Consider the following 18941-nt stretch of genomic DNA (forward strand, 5'->3'; position numbering starts at 1 on the left):
GTCCCACCTGTAGTCTCACCTGTAGTCCTATAGTCCCACCTGAAGTCCTATAGTCCCACCTGTAGTCCCACCTGTAGTCCCACCTGAAGTCCTATAGTCCCACCTGAAGTCCAGTAGTCCCACCTGAAGTCCAGTAGTCCCACCTTAGTCCTATAGTCCCACCCGTAGTCCTATAGACCCACCTGTAGTCCCACCTGTAGATGTGTTCAAACAAAAAGGTTCCCAGAACCTTTCGTCCCTGAAGCGGTCTGGTTCCTGTAGTTTCTGCAGGTGAAACACACCTGATGTGAGGCTCTTAAAGTTTTTCTGTTTTTGGAACATTTTTGCACTGTTTTTGATTCCTAAATTAAAAAAATGAAAGTTAGGATCATTTTTAACGCATTTATATTTAATTCTGTGTCAGGAGGTAGTGTACACGCACATGATCTCAATAAAGTTTTTTCTCACAAGCATTTGTTTGATTTCTTGGGTCATTATTGGGTTTTTGATTGATTTATTTGCAACATTACTGTTTTTTTTCCCCTGATAGACTCTTTTTGTTGACTGAACAGTAAAGTTTAACTCTAACAGATAACCATGCAAAGAAAAACCTAAATCTTAATTAGTTAAATGTTGTTTTGAAACCAGAAGAGTTCTTGCTGATTTAATCTGAAAAATGTCTGGAGCCCAATCACACCTTAAAGTGTTCAACTTATTAGTAACTGTAGATGATATTCATAGTCTTCTCATTTTTCCTCTGAGACCATGAAATAAAATATATAAATATTTAGTCATAAATGCCTAAAAACACATGTTTAATGAGGTTTTTTGGTGAATAACTTTGTATAAACCAGCCATGTAGTCGGTGTTTCGGGTCGTTTTGGGTTGAAAGCAGAAAAGTTTAGGAACTCTGGTCTAACAGGCAGCTTGGTGTGTTGATGATGAGGAGGCTGGTTGTCGTGGAAACGGAGTCAGACATTAATATTTGCTGTGAACTCAGTTCAAACAGCTGCAGGAGAAGCTCAGCTGGGTTCGTCTTCTTCTTCGTTTCTTTGCTTTTTTTCCCCAACCTATTTCACCTCGTCTCCTGACTCTGTCCATCCTAAATTCTTATTTTAGGAGTCTTATCTGGGTCGCTCTGCTCGAGTGCTTTTCTCAGCTGCTCAGAAGCGTGTCACTTGTCCCAGCACACTGATGGAGAGGTGTCACCGGGAAGAAGCTGAAGAGATGAAGCCCGACCTGAACTCCGCCTCCTGCAGCTTCTTTACTTCGTAAAATAAACACCTGACACAGGTCAGCAGGAGCCTGAAAGGCAGGGGACACGTTTTAACTTCATTTAATAACTGCAGCTGGGTCCTGAAGACAGAACCACCGGAGGGCAGCACTGTTCCTTCAAAACAGGCTCTGGTTCTTGTGCGTCAGCTGCTAAATACTGAGAAGTTCCTCAGCTGAAACACAAAGTAAAGTTCAGGAGAGAAGCATCAATCTGGAGTTAATCTTACATCTGATTACTGGTTGATCACAGCTGGAAATAACTCCAGGAGCATCTGGGCTGGTTTGAATCTAGAAGCTCCAGAATCTGAAGATGGGTGATCATGTATTTGTAAAGAGATTTGTTAACCAACAATATTTTCACCCAAAGCCACTAAAATCTATCCAGGAAGTTTAAAGAATAACCTTTAAGTTCTCAGTCTGAAACAGTAGCTGGATACGGATTTAGGCCAGCGTGTGGATCTGTGCCGTTTATTTCTGTTATTTTTGTTCCTTTGCATCCTGATTCAAAGGTCTCTGTTTAAGATGGTCCACTTTCTTTCCTTTTCCTCCACAGCCATCCTGACCCCTCTGATTTCTGGCTTTAGAGCAAACTGTAAACATATGAGACGGAGATATTCTAAAGTTTCATAAAAGCTGGAATAAGTACAAACCTGAATGTCAGGAAACTCTGATTAAAATGTCTTTAGTTTTATGGAATAATCTCCTAACTCCTAACACATTTAGGCACAGGTCGTTCAGAGAAACAGTCCTCCGTCAGGAGCTCATTCTGCTCTACGACAGAAATGCAAACATGAAGAAACAAACATCAGAAAACATGAAGAAAAAAGATGTAATAAAATATATACATATATACTAACAACCCTAATAAATCAAACATCCCAAAAAGACTAAAATCTAGATCATTTTTAGGGTTGATGGTTTTGTGGTTTGTAGTTTTCCGTTTAGGCTTCTCTGTCTTTCTAATGACAAGAGAATCAATCCTAAAACATTTATTTTCCAGGAGATAATTAATATGACCTGAACAGACTGATATTTATGGTCCCATGATGTCCTCTCCTGGTCCTGGTCCTGGTCCTGGTCCTGGTCCTGGAGGTCCACCATCCTGCAGGTTTCAGGTGTTTCTCTGCTCCTCAGCAGCTCTTCAGGTTCTGCAGCAGCTCGTTAATCACTGAGTCATTCAGATCAGGTGAGTCAGAGCAGAGAAACACCTGAAACCTGCAGGATGGAGGCCCTCCAGGACCAGGACCAGGACTGGACACGGTTGTATTTCTAATATCAGCTTTGTTACCCACACCTGCTTCAGATGATGATGACGACGGTTGGTGTTGTCCTCACAGTATTAACTAATAATGCCGCCCCTCACAAGTTTTCCTGACTTCTCTCAGGCCTCACTTTGCAGCTGATGGTTTTTCAGTGCAGCTGCATTTATCTGCTTTTAATTGTGCTGAAAATTGTGGCTCAGAACCGGGCCAGCGCAGGCCACAGAATTAATGCGATAAATTGGAGTGGAACACAACTAATTTGGTTAATTGGATTGTGGGATATGCATTCGGTCCTCATTAGACCCTGGCAGGAGAGCTGAGCATCTGGAGCCCAGCTCAGTTGGCTGATTGAGACCGAGGAGCCGTTTGGCAGCGAAGGTGAGAAGTCGGGATGGTGTCCAGAAAACAACCTGAGCAGCTCCGTGGAGTGGATCAAACGGGGCTCTGGGTGTGTGTTTCTGTCATTGTGTTCAGCTTCGGCCAACAGCAACTGATTTCTGGGTGAAACCGGGAGATGGAGCTCAGGATCACTGGCTGGAGTTGCTATGACAACAAATAATATGACGAACACACGCAAAGAAGAACATCAGCAGGGGATTTGAGTTTTAACGTGTGCCAAACAAAGAAAAGCATCTGTCACCAACAGTTTGTGTCCAGACTGGAAGGTGGGAGATTGTTTTTTCCTCTCAGATGTTTTATCTCTTCAGTCCAGGCAGAACAAGTCAGATGTGCAGATGAGTTAACTCTCCTCCGATGGAGTCAGCGTTCTCTTCCTCCTCGTTGGGCTTTGTTTCTTTGTGTCGCCTCTGTCTTCACTTTGCACCGCGTTCAGGATGAGAACATTTTATTTTACAGAGCAGAAATGTCTGTTTTATCAAGCATGACATTTTCAGTTTAATCACATCTCATTTCAAGATATTTTAGTTCCTAACTTTTACACCTAAATGCATTCGTTTGCATCAGAAACCGAAATTCAACCTGACATCTTTGTCTCTTATCCTGTTTGTTTCTTTTTATAACATTTTATTAAATGAAAAAACAAAAAAAAACACTAAAATGTTCTTTTCATCCTCTATTCTCTGACTGATCTGTTGATAATTAACCTAATTAGTTGCAACATGAATAGAAGGAAGGATTAAATAGATATTTTAAACAATATTTGCAGTAACATTGCATCATTTTTGCATCTTATTGTTTAAAGTAAATTAGAATCATCGTAACGTTTTCCTGCGCTCAGACGTCTGTCATGAGTTCGTCTTAAGATCATTATCTGCAGAAATTTGCCGTCATATTTTCATCTCTGCTGCTGTTTACGATGTTCGCTGACCTTTCCTTCAGATTATTGACTTGGTTTGGATGTGTAACACATTTAGCACAAAGAAACGCAGCGTTACACACTGTAGTTTAATTACACAACCCATCACTGCATAAAAAGTACATTAAACATGGCAGGAACTTACAGAAACAGCATGATGGAAATATACATTCAACATATACATATCTGAAACTTCGGAGTTCTTTATTATCTAATACTTAACTTTCTTTAGAGGATCTCATTATTTACATCCAGGTTATTTTTACAAATTAAAAACAAGCAACTAATAAAACATGCGTTTGTGATCATCCTGTCTGTAAATACTGGCGACATGCAGGATCAACTCATAAATCAGAAGGAATACAGTGATTTTATTTAAAAGCTAATAAAATGGCTCCCCGTTAATCAGCCTAACGAGTTCCTGCAGCTTCAGGTGTTGGTTTTCCAGCTGCAGCCTGATTGGTGGAGTTCAACCCGCCCCCTCCCCTCTGCTCGGACCCGCTCCACGACACGTGAGCTCAGAAGCAAAAAACTGGAGAAGGTTCCACCACGGACACGGTTCAACTTAAAAAAAAAGACTTTACACCAGAGAGGTCCAGTCACATGGCACAACAACATGCAAAATAAATAAATAAAATACCACATCTGGATAAATCAGGGTCTGCCCCACCCCCTCATCACATCTGGGAGCTGGAACATCATTTCTGATAGATTCAAACTCATCAAACTTTGCAACTATAACCCATTTATTTTGGCCACAACTTTGTTTTTAACAACACCTGACCTACACAGTTTTATTTTACTTTAGTTGGCGTTAACAAAAGATTTAGGGTTTTGTGAAGCTAATGTACAGCACGTGGGTTCTGGTTTTCCGAGCGTCTCACTCGGGCACAGAGTTGATGGGCGGTAGATTCCTCTGTTTGAAGTACTGGGTGACCTGCTGAGGCAACTCGGCCAGGACCGATTTGGCAAGGGTCTCCTTCGGCGCCTGGGAGAGAAAAACAAAAAACCCACAAATGGTTAATTCAGCGATCCCTCCAGGATTTCGCGGGCATTTTTTGTGATTGTTGCGGGCTAAAATGCCTGATTTTGCAGGGCATTTTCCTAAAAGATGCGACGAAAAAAATCAATAAAAAAACTTAACTTTTAATATATAAACCAAAAAAAACTTCCTAGTTTTGTAAGATAATTCCCAACCAACATTGACATTCTCAAAAGGTGCTTTATTTGAGAACTTTGATAGCTTCTAAACTGACATTCATGAGCATTTCTGGATTGTCCCTGGTCTGCAGCTCTCCTCACATGTTTTGCAGACACAAAGTGTTTGTCGATGCGTTTATGTTCCATGATTACACTGCAGGACGTGCAAAACAGCTGCAGCTGGGGAGGAAACTGGTTTGCTGAAATCTTTGTGGGCAAATGTGAAGCATTAGCGCACATTTTGGCTTCGATCGCTGCTCCTGCACGCTCCCGGCATTCTGATGTTAACAGGAAGTGACGTCACGCGTCTTCTTCCTGAGTTATTTGAGGTTATTTTGTATTCCACGCTACACAAACCCACAGAGAAGAGACTAGACCGCAGAAACGGTGGCGAATCACTTCAGAAACAATAAATATTGGGTTAAAGTTGCAATGTTTTGGGCAAAATTACAAAAAGTTGCAATTTCGCAGGATTTGCTTGATTTTGCGTTAATAGTTGTGATCGCAACGTCGCGAAATCCTGGAGGGTCTGGTTAAGGTTCCAGGGTTTAGGGACATCTAGAGGTAAAATATAGATGCATATATAGATGATCTTTCCGGGAACGTACCTCGTACTTACAGGTACTTACAGGTACTTACAGGTACAAGGTACACACAAGTACAGGGCAACAAGTTACTTCATAATGCAACCTAGTCCTGGTAGATACTCTGTAGGTGCCAGGTAAGTTCTCAGGACATACCTCAGAAGTACCGGTTATATGCCTGGCTGTTTTATGTAATACTCCAGCTTGTTATTGTTTAAGATCTCTGGTTTTGTAAAAAAAAGAACAACCCAAAGGCTGCTGATGCTTTTTAAAGAACCCAAACTGACTGTCTTGTACAAACTGAAGTTACTAACAAAGCCAATAAAATTCAATAAATCTTATTTTAGGGTGTATTTTTACCTAATGCACCCTAAAGAAGAGGTGCTTCCACCCAACAGTTGAGTTATCAAAATAACCCAGCAGTTTTCAGAGTGTAAGGATGAAGTTTAAATGACTTGTTTGTTTTTTATGTCTCTAGAGTTTCCTGCTCAGTATTTATTGTTATTATTGGAGCTGCTGACGCATCGACTGATGCAAATGAGTGAATTATTAGATAAAACAGAAACATCCTGTTTGTCCCGGCTGCCGGTGCGGTCAGAGTCTTGTATGTTTGGGACGTCTGTATTGTTTGTTTATAGAAAAGTGTTTTTCTGAAAATATCTGCGCTCCTGTGGACAAAACTCACCCGCTGGCTTCACTAACTGCGGCTTTCTGCTAAATTTAGGCTCAAAAACAAAAGTGCTCTCATTTATTTGAAAGCATTAATCAGGAAAAGCACTCCTGCAGGTTCCTGCTGCAGATATTTCAGCTTTTGTTTCTTGATTGTGGAGCGGGCTCCGTCTGTGATTCATATCAGCTGTGAATTACCGCTTCAAGTCAATTATTCTAAAGGTTAGTTTACCCATGATGCCCCGCTGTTCTCATTCTATAAATAATATTAAAATTATTTAAAGGAAATGTTTTAGGGACCCAGGGTTTAGAGAGACCGAAATATCTTTCTTTCTCCCACCTTTCAACTCGTGACTCTGATTCTGCTGCAAAGATCTTAGATATTATTTTTCATGTTTAAATTTGGGTTTATTTGTTTCTTTTATTCTGTTATTTAGTTGCCAGTCAGTCACCTGTCCTCCCTGCCAGCTGAGCCTCACCTGATGACCCTCTGCCTTTAAAACCCGGTCATTTCCTCCGCCCGCTCGCTGGTCCATGTCATTTTGAACCATCTTATGTTATGTTCTGCTTTGTCATGTTTTCTGCGCCTGTTATAGTTTGATTTTGCATTTTGTTTTAGTTTCTTTTTATTTAAAAATAAATGAACCCTATAAGTCTGAGTGTTGGGTTCGCCGCGCTCTCCTCTCCCCGACCTGAAGCTTTTATTTAAAATTATTTCCTCACACAGTCTCCTTAAAAAAAACAATAAAATCTGGTTGTTAGTTTTTACCTGATCTTTGCTGACAGACCAACGGACACATCCGGAACCAGAACCAGCAGAGATAAGTTACCTGGGACCTTGACCTTTGACCCCATGAACCTTGCAATCAACAGTGATCACCGATGACTTGTCACAGGGTCAGTTCACGGGCTGATCTGTGACCTTTGACCTTGAACTTAAACCGGATCACCACCAAAATTTAACCTTTGGAGTCATTCAAGCAGCTGTCAGAACTAAAACCAGAGCAGTTTGAAAAAAAGGTTATTTTGTGGAGTGAAATTTGAAAATATTGCTTATTTGAGTTGCTTTAAGTTATCAGAGATCGTATTTTAGTCCAAAACTACGGTTCTGAAACTTTTAACAAACCAAACCAACACTTCAGAATGAGCTAAGTTTTTAAACAATCTCCACTTTGGAAAGTTTTTTTGTCTGGTCACCAACTTCTATTTGCATGAAGACAAGAGGTGCAAATTCAACAGAAAAATAATCTGCAGAAATGTAGAGAGAGGGCCTGAAAGTTTTAACCATGTATGAGTTTGCTGAGCTCATTTAGTTGTATGTTCTCCTCTTTACTCCTACAGAAGTTTAAAAACACAAACCCCCTGAGAGACAGAAGGACTGGGGTCCCTCAGACTGGCTGAGAAACCTTTCTGCATTTTAACAACACCACAGGAAATCAGGTCAACTTTTGTTCAGGTTTAAACTTTAATTACAGCGACTATAACTCATTCCTTGTCCAAAAAAAGTCATTTACAGTTTCCATTTTGTGAGAATAATTAGTAAAAGTCAGGTTTAGATTTCTCCATTTCCTGTCTGCCTCTCTCTCTCTGTTCGTTTGGCTGCTCTCTCGCCCACCAACAGCCTGGAACGAAGCCAGTAAACATTGTCTGTTCTTCCCACGACAGGAAGTCAGTCCACCCACCGCCAGCCCACACACACACCCCAAAAACCACCGCCATGCCCCCACGCCGCACTAATGAGACTCACAGCCAACGAGCTGGAAGTGCGCACATGCTAATTAACCTCCATGCTCTCCTGCAGCACACGTGCACGGACCCTCGTTAACATAATCTGAGCTCGTGAGCTCATCGGTTCGGCTCACGGTGTCTCTGCTGAGGGCGAGATAACCAGCCGAACCTTTGAGCTCGGTGTGTGTTCGCTGTGATAAAACACAATGAGAGAAGCAACAGGCTCCCGTCTCCATTCAGACAGCGTGACACGGTGTCGTTAGATAAATAAAGCTGCACAACATTTACTGGTTAACACAGACATCAAACCTCTCTGGGAGGGTTATATTTGTGGACGGTTTGAGAATTTTACTGTAACTGGTGTTTGTGTTTCTTCTTTATAATTCAAGACAAGAAGTTTTCTTGTATATCTCCTCATTAGCTGCAGCTCTGTCCGGTGAAGACACCACAGGCTGATTAAAAGCAGCCTTTAACCCTTCTCACACAACAGGTTCATCTTTCTATGAGCAGTAAAGATGTGCTGTTAGTGTAATCCAGAGGCGGCGTTGATGACGACTGCGACGAGTTCGCAATTTAAAGTTGCAAGAAAATTAGAAAGTTTTTCAGTCTCGTGGAAGTCTGAGTGTTTGTGAGCGGCAAGCCGTTCAGTCGTGTTTTAAGTGAACAAATTATAAATTGTTCGTTGTTTCACGAGCCCGACTTGTAAAACTTCATTTCAGGCCATTCTTACCCTCTTTGGCAGCCGTGCACACATTTCTGATTTAATTTTTGTGGTTTATTGAGCCGTACATTCAAGGCTGTAGCCTCAGATGTTTTCTGAATAAACCTGTATGTCAGTTCTATTTAAATCAAGCCTTCAGTTCCTAAAATAATTAACATGTTTGCAAAAAACACAAGCGGGGTAGGTTGTGCTTTCTCTGCTAGCATCTGCTTCATTACACCTGCACTGAGAGTCTGCAGCTCCTGGGTATTTAAGCACAGATTGCAGGACTTGGAGGAAATAAACTAAATGTAGGATATTAATGAACATGGTGTGGGTGCACCCCGACATCTCTGAGGGCATCACCGGCCTGTTATTGCCCAGTTGGTCACGGTAAAATGGCACCACTGCAGCTGAGAGGTCTACAGAAGGATTTTTTCACAAATATTTCGATGCATGTTATATTTTGCAAATGCAAACAATGCAAACAGTCTCAAAGTTTCCATACAGTGGGAAAAATAAACAGGTGGCATTTTAAGAAAATTCCAGAACCCAAACTGAGAAGATGCTTGTGACAACTCGTGCTCGAAATTCATGCAAGTCCCGACGACTTGCGTGAGGAAATGAAAGCCATTTTAAGACAGGAGATTCCCTCCTGAATGCTGTTAGCAGTTTGTCATCAACAGTCACAGCCAAGTGAGATACTGACTTTGGAGTGAAGCTTCACAAGCCGCCCACTTTTCAGGCAGGCTCCCCAACTCGACTCTGTGCCTTAAAGGCGTAACATCTGTGGATCAACCTCAACACCATTTTATATTCAGTTCACATCTGTCAGGAAGGCAGGAAGGTGAAAATGTTTTATGAACTCTACACAAAAAGCAGAAGCCTAAAGTCGTCATTAATACTCACATTACGGAAATCCCTGAAAGGAACAAACTGCACGATGTCCCGGACCGCCTCCTCGCCCGTGTTGGACCTCAGGACGCTGGCGTCTCCATCCAGGAACTCCATGGCAGCGAAGTCTGCGTTGCCAACGCCGATGATGATGATGGACATGGGTAGCTTGGAGGCCTGCACGATGGCGTGGCGGGTCTCATCCATGTCGCTGATGACTCCATCTGTGATGATGAGGAGCGTGAAGTACTGCTGCACAGAGATAACAGAGGAAAGGGGAAAAATCAGACATTTTATATATAAATACTTTAATCGATCCCAAAAGGAAACTCAGCCATCTTGAATGGAGTTTCAGTTGTAGATTTTCATGCAACGATTATTTTCATTAAAATCTGTCTAATAGTTTATTGTTTTTTCTTTGCTATGAAGACAGACCGCCATGAATTCTATCCAGCAGAATGCAAACTGTGGTCCTCCGATAAGAACAGACTCGGTGAAGCCACAAGCCGCCTTTGCTCGGTAGAAAATCCCACAAACGCGGCGCAGGGAGGCTTCTGAAGCCCGTCTCGTTTATGTGCTCGCAGCAGCGCTCATTAGAGAGTCATTATCACACAAACAGGCTGAGCCGCACCGGCCTGCAGCTTTGTGTCACCAGTTACAGGTTCTCTCATTATCCAAGGAGCAGAAACCGAAAAACACACACTTTCTCCAACACACACTACCTCAGCAGGTGGTCCACACACTCATTGTGTGTAACTCACTCCTGTGTTTGAACTGGCTGTAATATAAAACAAGAAAAGGGTCTACAATCATTTCCTTACAGAAACAAAAGGATTCTGGCACACATCACACAGACGAGTACAATCCTTTGTGCGCCTTTTGTTCCCCGCGGGGTGACAGGGTGCAATTAGGGACAAAAAGCACCGTGGGAGCATAATGATACCCAGCCACTGCACTCCTTTCAGATGTGTGCAGGAGACATGCTGCAGGGAGGGACAATCCTGTAGAAGTGTCTGAGTGTCACACATCTGCACGAACATCAGCTGCTTCACATGTCGGAGGCATTTAATGCTTTAAAATGACGTGCTGATGTCACGCTACAGCAGCGGAAACTCGGGTTCATTTTATGTGTCAGTTACTATGGTGACAGGAGCACAGCTTCTGTGAGAAGGCTAGAAAATTATTCATTTCAAGAAGAAAAGAAAAGAAATATTGTATTATTTTTCTTTTCCTAACCAGATGTTGAATTTCTGGGGCCTGACCCGGACCTCAGGGTTGTATTTACCTGAGCTGAGACCACCGGAGACGAGTTAGCGCCTCACAGTTCTGAGGAAAAAGAGAGTGTTTGCAGGCCAGCAATCCATGTCTAAGGTATTTATCTCACTGGGCTGCAAATGTCAGAGACTTATAAGTCTCACAACATTTGCAGGAGTTCTCTATTTTCTCAATTTACTCTGCTCACATCGTTACTGAGCAGACGCTGGTTCCAAAAATACAACATGGCAGCTCCTGTCCGGTCAGCAAGAGAAGGTGTCAGTATAATATGTCTAAAGTCCTTCAAGAAACATTTATTGTACAACAACATTGAGAATCATTAAACCACAAAAGCATTTCTGTCATGAAAGGCTGTGATCTAGGAAGGCTAGTTTGTACGTTTTCAGGCAGATTTTAGGCTGTAAAGCTTCTTTGCAATAACAGAAATTTGAAAAAGTTGTCTGTAAAGAAATGATCAGTTGCATGATTCCTGGTTTCTTCAGTTTGCCTTGTTCAAATGTCATCGGACCAGAGAATTAAAGCACACAACATCCTCATTAAAGTGTGTTTACACAGAAGTAAGAGACTCGAAAAGGCTGGTGATTAAATTCTGCCGTATTACCAGCCAGTGCATCAAAAAGCTGCTTGTTTTTTACCTTAATGAGAACAGGAATGAATGCAGAAAAGTCCTGACCTTATCAGGCCGAGAAGGAATTAAAGGAGAGAATAAGATAAACAACATCGTTTGGGTGCAGAAGGTGTGAAAATCCTGGTCAGGGTCCCAGCTGCACGGCTGCATGGTTCTGATCCACTCTGCAGGATCCTGACACAACAGATGCACGGACTTGTTTGTCCCGTAGGCCATCAGAGTTTCTGACAGGCGCTCGCTACACGACGGCTTCTTGTTTCACTGGCGAGTAAACACAAATTAGTGTCATGTCTGCTTCCTTTGGTGTGAGTTGCTCTGAGATACAGAGAAAAATATGATTATTAAATCAAATAAAAAGGGGAAAGAATAGGGAAAAAAAGCAGTGAAGCAGAACTGAGGGGTTTGAACGAACAAATAAAGGAAGAAAAGCCTCTCAGACATCCGTATTCAGTCCGCTGAGCTTGAAGGGATGTGTAAGAGCACAGAGACAGGCAGTTATTACACAATCTATGACGAGTTAAATCATTGTTCGCAGGAGAGAAGAGTGGAAGCCTCAAAGTGAGATCTACACTTCATGTCACATCACTTCAGTCTCGGTGTGTGATGCTGCGATGAAACGGGAAAACGTGGTGAAGGATCTGGGACTTTCTGACTAAACAAACCTCTAATCATTTATATTAATGTGGTGTAGTGGTGTGGATCTGTCTAAACACCTATTAAATACAACACATAACCTTATTTGACTGTTTATAAAACTTTAAAACTCATCATCCAGCCTCACTTTATCTTCCAAACTGTTTAGTTGTTGTTGTTTTTTTTTTATAAATGTAATAAGATCTCATAAGGCCCAGGTTTCCAAAAAAAAAATAGGAACTGTCTCCCGTCTGGTGAACTGATGGCTGAAAATGTCTCCATCACTTTAAAGGGTTTGTGTGGCAGCAGCTTAAACTAACAGGTCAGGCACTAGGACCCTGCAGCGTGTCACTCAGGCTGTGTTGTAGCCTCTGTAGCTACGTGCTGAGAAGGAAGAGCAATGTTTTTCTTAAAAGTATCATTAAAATCACTAAAATTCAGAGGATCTCAATCAATGTTTATTATGGGATAATGTCACTAAAGAAATACTTCTTTCTAATCTCATATTTTTATATGTTAATGAGTAAACTTTAAAGAATGCACCACAGAGATAATTAAATCAGATTGAAAAGTGAATTGCTGGTAAAAGCATAAGAAGATCAGTAAAAATAAACTTTGGCTTTTGTCACTGTTTGGTTTATGTCACATAAAATAAAAATAAAATCAATCTACAACCAAAGATCCGCACAAAATTCAGTGTTTTTAAAACAAACTGCATAATTCAAATGTTTCTAGGCAAGAAGTCACATTTTCTTCATTAAAATCAAGCATCAAAAAGCTCCTAAATGGAGCACACCTGTCCTGCTGATGGACAGGTGGATCAGCGGACGTGGGACAGAGACATGGTTCTGATTTCTGCAGCTTTCTGCCTCCTAAACATGCAGAGCTGGTCCTAAAATACAAGCTGCATTAATTCGTAGTGAAATAAAGTTGTTGTTGTTGTTGTCACCCACCGCTGCCTTGTCTTGCTGCAGGGCCTGAGCGGCGAAGCGAGCGACGTGGCTGATGATCGGAGAAAAGTTTGTCGGGCCGTAGAAACGGATGTGAGGCAGACAGGCAGAGTAAGCCTGGGCGATGCCCTCCACACCTGCAGAGGAAGGAAGGCAGGAGAGAAAACAGCGTTTATAAGGAGGGAAAACTCAAGATTATTTTTTATTAATTTGGTGAATGAGTCTCCAGCTGCAACCGGATAATTTGATGCCAACACTAACTTTGCTGTTTCTTTCGTTGTATAAAACTTTTTACACACTACTTTAAAATAGACAAATGCATGCAGTACAAGACATTTTCATTTTCATTTTGCATCAGTTTATGAATGAAAATGATGGACCGAGCGATGGAAGAATTCTTGCTGGAAAAGTTGCACACTGAGTTTTTATAGAGGAATGTTTTATATATAACATTACCTCCGTTCAGCTGTTCTGTATTTTTATTTATTTATTTGAGGACTTCAGCTGATCTGCATCCTGTCCTGCCCAAATATCAACATTTAAACAAAAGCCCAGCAGGGAACTGTTTTAAAAGTTTGTGCTTTTATTTTGAAGAAGGGCACCAAACTTAATATTTCCACCCTTAGACGTGAATGGTTTTGATTCAAAACATGTTTCAGTGGTTTGATTTGTATTTTCTTTAACTAAAGGCCAGTTTATGAATTAATTTATTTGATAAGTCCATCTGCAGACGGTCTCTGCAGGAACTTCAGGTCATATTAGGAACTTTAGAGCTGATTGTGATGGTTTTTTATCATGGTGGAGCACGCTGACAGCGTTTCCATGACGTGAGGGCGACACTTGGAATGAATGTTGTCATTTTGGTCAAACTTTGAGAATAATAAACGTTACTTCTTGAGAGTTTCATTAGAAGGTATGTTGTGGTTTATGGTAATAAATACATAAACACAAACTCACAGAAATATTATGATCCACCTTCGCTTTTCAGCAGCGAGCAACAAACTGTATATTCCAATAAGATCTTTCTCTTTGAGTTTGTTAGAAGATAATCTTAAAGCATCCTTTGTGTGTAAGTCACAGGTGTCAGGGCCGCTCTCCTGCATGTTTTAGGCGTGTTCTTGCTTTAAAACACCTGGTTTAAATGGACAACTTGTTGCCGTGCTCCTGGAGAACCTGATGATTCGGTGAGGAGGTGATTAAACCGTTTGAATCAGGTGTGTTGGAGCAGAAACACCTAAAACCTCCAGGACAGCGGCCCTCGAGGAATGGAGTCAAATCCAAATCATGGGTGTGTTTTTATAAACTGTAATCTTATATCGTTAAAGTTGCAGCGGTTTAAAGTCGCTCACCGTAACAGAACGGGTTCGTCGGGTTGAAGTTGATGGCAAACTCGTGTGAAACCTGCAGAGACCAGAAAAGATTCATTTATTCTTCATCCTTCGGAATCCAGTCAGTTTCTCCCACACCTCCTCCCTCCCTCCGTCTCTCTGAGCACGGCGTCTTTGTCCTTTTCATCCGCTCGGCGCCATGGTAACAGATGGCTTGACAGTTGTGTAATCATCTGAATATGCATGCATGATGCGTACAGTTTCGTTTGTGTTCGTAAAGAACGTCTACAGGTCACGCTTACTGTAAGTTTGTGTGTTTGTTTCGTAGCAGCTCTGATTTCTGCTCCCAAACAACAACAACAACAACAACATCAGCGTCGACGCGTGCGTACCTTCCAGTCTGGTGGGAGTTGGGCTCCGAATCCAAGAGCAGGAAACATTTTGTCGCTGAGGAGGAAACCATGACAACAGATTGAAATATTCGTTAATTTTTTTTTGTGATTCAAAGGCAACGAGCGTCGGATTCAGACAGCAGAGGAAATCCTGTTACCTTGTTCTCATAGAAACACATTCTGAGGTTTACAGAAGAGCAGAAATGAAAAAGAACCATTTTCTCTTCACGTTATGTTCAGTTTTAAGTGATTCCTAAAATACTTTGATATTATATTAATCAGATAAATGAAAGGGGGGTGCTAACTGATGCCAAACCCTTTTGTTTAAAGAGTTGTTTTCGAGTGAATAACGTAATTAAAACACAGCGTTTCCTAAACTTTTCATCTTCTGACTCAATAAAAGAGACAAACTTTCACTTTATCATTATCACTCTATCTTAAAATGTTAAACAAAGATCCTGCAGGACCTGTTAGTGCTCAGTAGATGTATTTTGGATGACTCTCAGCAACTACAACACAAATTTCCAGCTCGTTATCTGTCAAACGGACTGAGCTGGAGCCAAATTAGTGTCGCTGGTTATTCTGAAAATCAGGAAACATGAAGGACATTTAAAATCTGCTCGGACCACTTTCATTTCCGTAAAGTAAAAGTTAGTCCTGTTAGGTAATGTTGGAGTGCTAAAATTAACAATTTCATGATTTAAAACGTCTCTTCTGTAGAGAATCAGCTCTGCTGTGTGCTAACTCCAAAAGCTAACAAATGAAATTAAAATTAAAGGATTTTGTCATATTTAACAAATAGCACAACAATAGCAACTGTTACGGTTGTATTATAGTTATAAATAAAATGCTGGAGCAGTTTTAGTTCTGATTTAAATCCATAAACGCGCCGTCAACATGCATGTTGGTATTATTTACCCTTTGTTATTTCAGACATCCTCTACAAATCTGCTGAAACACTGATTTTATGAGCTCAGCTCCTCCGTGGTGTAGGTTTTCCTCATCCTCACTAAATAATTCACGACGAGGTAGTTTGAGATGGGCGGCAAACTGTCAGGCTCATCTGACATTTCCCCTTTTTTTACCTCATACGGGTCAGAAGTGATCTGCATATAGTAAATATAAGTAAATAAGATCCTGGATTTAGTTTGATTTGAAGCCATCACATTGCGCTCTATATATTCTAGCTCTATATATACCAGCCAAAGCCACCTGCTTCATCAGATTTATCTAAAACAGTTAATTATTCACCAGTGAGGCTCATAATATAACTGCAGGATGTCATTACTCACGTATCGTAGTCCTGTATGATCTGTCCCACAGCTAAGATGGCCGACAGATACTCGTTGCTGCCCAGAGGGTTGATGTAGTGGAGGGAGGACGGCTCCCGGGGGTTCCCGTTAGACGCCGTGAAGTCGATCCCGACCTGTAGAAACACACAGACCGATCAGAGGACTGCTCAGAGATCAGTGTTTTCGACATGTTTAACAAACTCACGATGGTGGAATAATTCTGTGAAACTGAGGCTTTTATAAACTGGCTTTTAAATAAACTAAAAGTGTCACAAAGAAAGCTGCAGAAAAGTGAACTTTTATAGGAAGTTCTTGGATTTAAAAACGTACTCAAGTAGATTATTTCATTAACGTTTGGGAGCAGCTAAGATGGGTACAAAGTGGTGACAAGGTGGGTATGAACTGAAGAAAGGAGATTTAAAGATGGCTGCTGTTTCCTGTCTGGGTTCGAGTCACCAAAGCTGCAGGGCGTGACTGGACAGTGTGGGGATTTGGGTTTATTGTTTTTGTTTGAGTTCTTGTTTGGTGTCTTCCTGCCCCGGGTTCTGGTAATCGTTCCACCTGTGCCCACTTTCCTAATCACCTCCTGTGTTTTAAAAGCCTGGTCGTCTCCTCCACACGCCGCTGGATCGTTGTTTTTTTTGCTACGTTTAGTTTTGCTGCCTCGTCAGCTGTTTGTTTTTCTCTGCAGTCTGTGTTCGCCTCCATCTCCCCCCTTCCTGACAGACAGAAGTACAAACGGACCTGGAGGCATGCAGCGGATGTATTTCGGGGAGTAAAACTGTATGTTTCGCAGTATTTTTGACATTTGGAACAAAAAGCTAAATGTTGTTGCAGAGAGGGGTCTGCAGAAGAAGCCCTGGCCCTGAAACCATAAAGACAAACAGGAGACACTGTGCTGATCGGTACACGGTGTACAAACACACACAATATTAAAAGTGACAGGTCTTTTCCTGCGGCGGTGAACAGCGGTCTGTGTGCCGACAAGAATCCAACCAAAAACCTCCACCTCCTCGACTCCTTACAGCTTCTCCAGAGATTAGTCTGACCCGCCTGCTTGGAGCCACGAGGAGGCTTACGAAACAACAGCATTCAGGTTCGACCAGGAAACAGTTTATCTGTCTGTTAGCAAAACATCATCATGAAGCACTGCATGGATTCTGGGATGTCCATCTTAAACTCAGGAACACAAAAAAGGCTTCAGCTCAGTTAATTTTACAGTTACAGAGCTGAAATCTGGTGTGGCAGCAGAATTAACTGTAACTGGTCTTATATACTGAACTGTAGATGATTTTTGTTAAAACTGGTGTTTTTTTTTACTTGTTTCTGCCAAAAGTAAGCCGAGCTTCCAGGAAAAGTGTTTGGATGTCTGAATACAGAGACGGAGAGAAGCTGAACGTTTCCACAAGTCAACCTGACCCGGCAGATCCATAATAAAAACCTCTCCATCATCCCAACGCAGACTCTGAATGCTAACTGACTGCACAAGAACTTTATTTAATGCTTTAACAAACAAGGCGGGCAATATGTATCCTTCAAGGAAAGCTGGTTAACATTTTTATACCAGAACATAACATAATTCCTTGTTTTTCAATTTTTCTTTTGCACAATAATGCAAAAAATAATCTAGTTCTTTGCAATAATAAAATATCAGATGGGTGACAGGTCTTTAAGCTGTGAATAAAATCAAACTTGTAACCATTTTTGTTGGATAATAATGCAAAAACTAAATTACTTCTGAATTTAAAAAACAAAAAGCTGTTAAGCTGAGGTGAGTTTATTCCTAAATCACCCTTCCTATGACAATAAAGAGCTAAAAATAAATTCAATATAAGCTTAAAAACAGGCAGAGAAATCACTTCTCACCAATTCTACCACCTGTTTGTTTATGATAATAAAACAAATAAGTGATTTTTTTTTTTAAATGTGCCTTCATGAATATTTTCTCTGTTTCGCAGGAAGAGAAGTTTATTTCTGGAGTCCATCTTCCTCTCCTGCTTGTTTTGGTTTTCCTCCATGTGGTTGAAAATATGTGTCACCAAACTGACATTTGATGGATGAAAATCATCCGTGAACTATTACCGTGCTCGTCCTGCAGTGGCCTCTCTGCTGACAGACGATATTAGTGTGACAGCTGTGAATCTGATGACAGCAACTTCTCCTGCGCTTCGGGGCTGCTAGGCATTTCAATACAAAGTAGATTAAATAAAAACACAGTAAACAGCTGGAGCGAGATGTTTGGATTGAGACGAAGATGGAGAGAAGCATCTGATTCCTGAGCTTAATGCCGACACATTACTGTCAACCAGCTGACAAGCTGACACTCACTCCTCACTTTTATTATTGGTCTCCCTGTTGAATATTTGCCAGGATCTCTGACACGTTCAGAGTTAAACAGTCAGAGTCGGATGGAGGGAGGGAGGAGTCAGAGTCTGTGGGAACTTTTCTCTGGACTCTCAGAGTGAAGAATATCTGCTTGATATTTGGGTTAGGGTGCTATAAAAGTTACAGCAACTAGACTTCCATATCATCCATCCATCATCCATCCATCATCCATCCATCATCCATCCATCCATCCGTCCATCCATCCATCCATCATCCATCCATCATCCATCCATCATCCATCCATCCATCCGTCCATCCATCCATCCGTCCGTCCGTCCGTCCATCCATCCATCCATCTTCCTCCTCTTATCTGGGGTCGGGTCGCGGGGGCAGCAGCCTAAGCAGGGAGACCCAGACTTCCCTCTCCCCACTTGGTCCAGCTCCTCCGGGGGAATCCCAAGGCGTTCCCAGTCCCTCCAGCGTGTCCTGGGTCTTCCTCTGGGCCTCCTCCC

General features: G+C 41.6%; 1 protein-coding gene and 2 long non-coding RNA genes across 3 annotated transcripts in view; all 3 read right to left on the bottom strand.

The window, feature by feature from the left end:
- Positions 1-200, bottom strand: part of LOC119617436 — a 2718-nt gene extending 2518 nt beyond the window's left edge. The window contains exons 1-2 of the long non-coding RNA XR_005233684.1: positions 183-200; positions 20-103 (exon numbers count right to left, since the gene is read on the bottom strand). This is a non-coding gene — a long non-coding RNA (uncharacterized LOC119617436). The remainder of the gene's footprint in view (positions 1-19; positions 104-182) is intronic.
- A 577-nt stretch (positions 201-777) lies between these two features.
- LOC112449779 lies at positions 778-2381 on the bottom strand. Its single transcript, XR_003038312.2, has 2 exons — positions 2272-2381; positions 778-1844 (listed from the first exon to the last, which is right to left on the bottom strand). It is a non-coding gene; the product is annotated as an uncharacterized LOC112449779 (long non-coding RNA).
- Positions 2382-3901: 1520 nt separating this feature from the next.
- cpne2 (copine II) lies at positions 3902-18677 on the bottom strand. The gene is made up of 7 exons (XM_017438981.3): positions 18187-18677; positions 16105-16238; positions 14813-14867; positions 14442-14493; positions 13096-13229; positions 9622-9858; positions 3902-4819 (listed from the first exon to the last, which is right to left on the bottom strand). Exons 1-7 carry the CDS (start codon positions 18370-18372, stop codon positions 4712-4714), a joined length of 906 nt encoding a protein of 301 aa, XP_017294470.3. The 5' UTR covers positions 18373-18677; the 3' UTR covers positions 3902-4711.
- Positions 18678-18941: the final 264 nt, after the last annotated feature.

The sequence above is a fragment of the Kryptolebias marmoratus genome, linkage group LG11 (assembly GCF_001649575.2).
Source record: "Kryptolebias marmoratus isolate JLee-2015 linkage group LG11, ASM164957v2, whole genome shotgun sequence".
Taxonomy (NCBI): domain Eukaryota; kingdom Metazoa; phylum Chordata; class Actinopteri; order Cyprinodontiformes; family Rivulidae; genus Kryptolebias; species Kryptolebias marmoratus.

What these genes read in the sequence shown, in the direction of transcription:
- cpne2 (XM_017438981.3), bottom strand. Translation starts at nt 18,372, where the DNA reads ATGCTTCTCTCCATCTTCGTCTCAATCCAAACATCTCGCTCCAGCTGT. An exon ending in ATCATACAGGACTACGATAC is followed by an intron (nt 14,868 to 16,104) that starts GTGAGTAATGAC and finishes TTTCCTCCTCAG; the next exon opens with CGACAAAATGTTTCCTGCTC. An exon ending in CTTTCAGGGATTTCCGTAAT is followed by an intron (nt 4,820 to 9,621) that starts GTGAGTATTAAT and finishes TTTCTCTCCCAG; the next exon opens with GCGCCGAAGGAGACCCTTGC.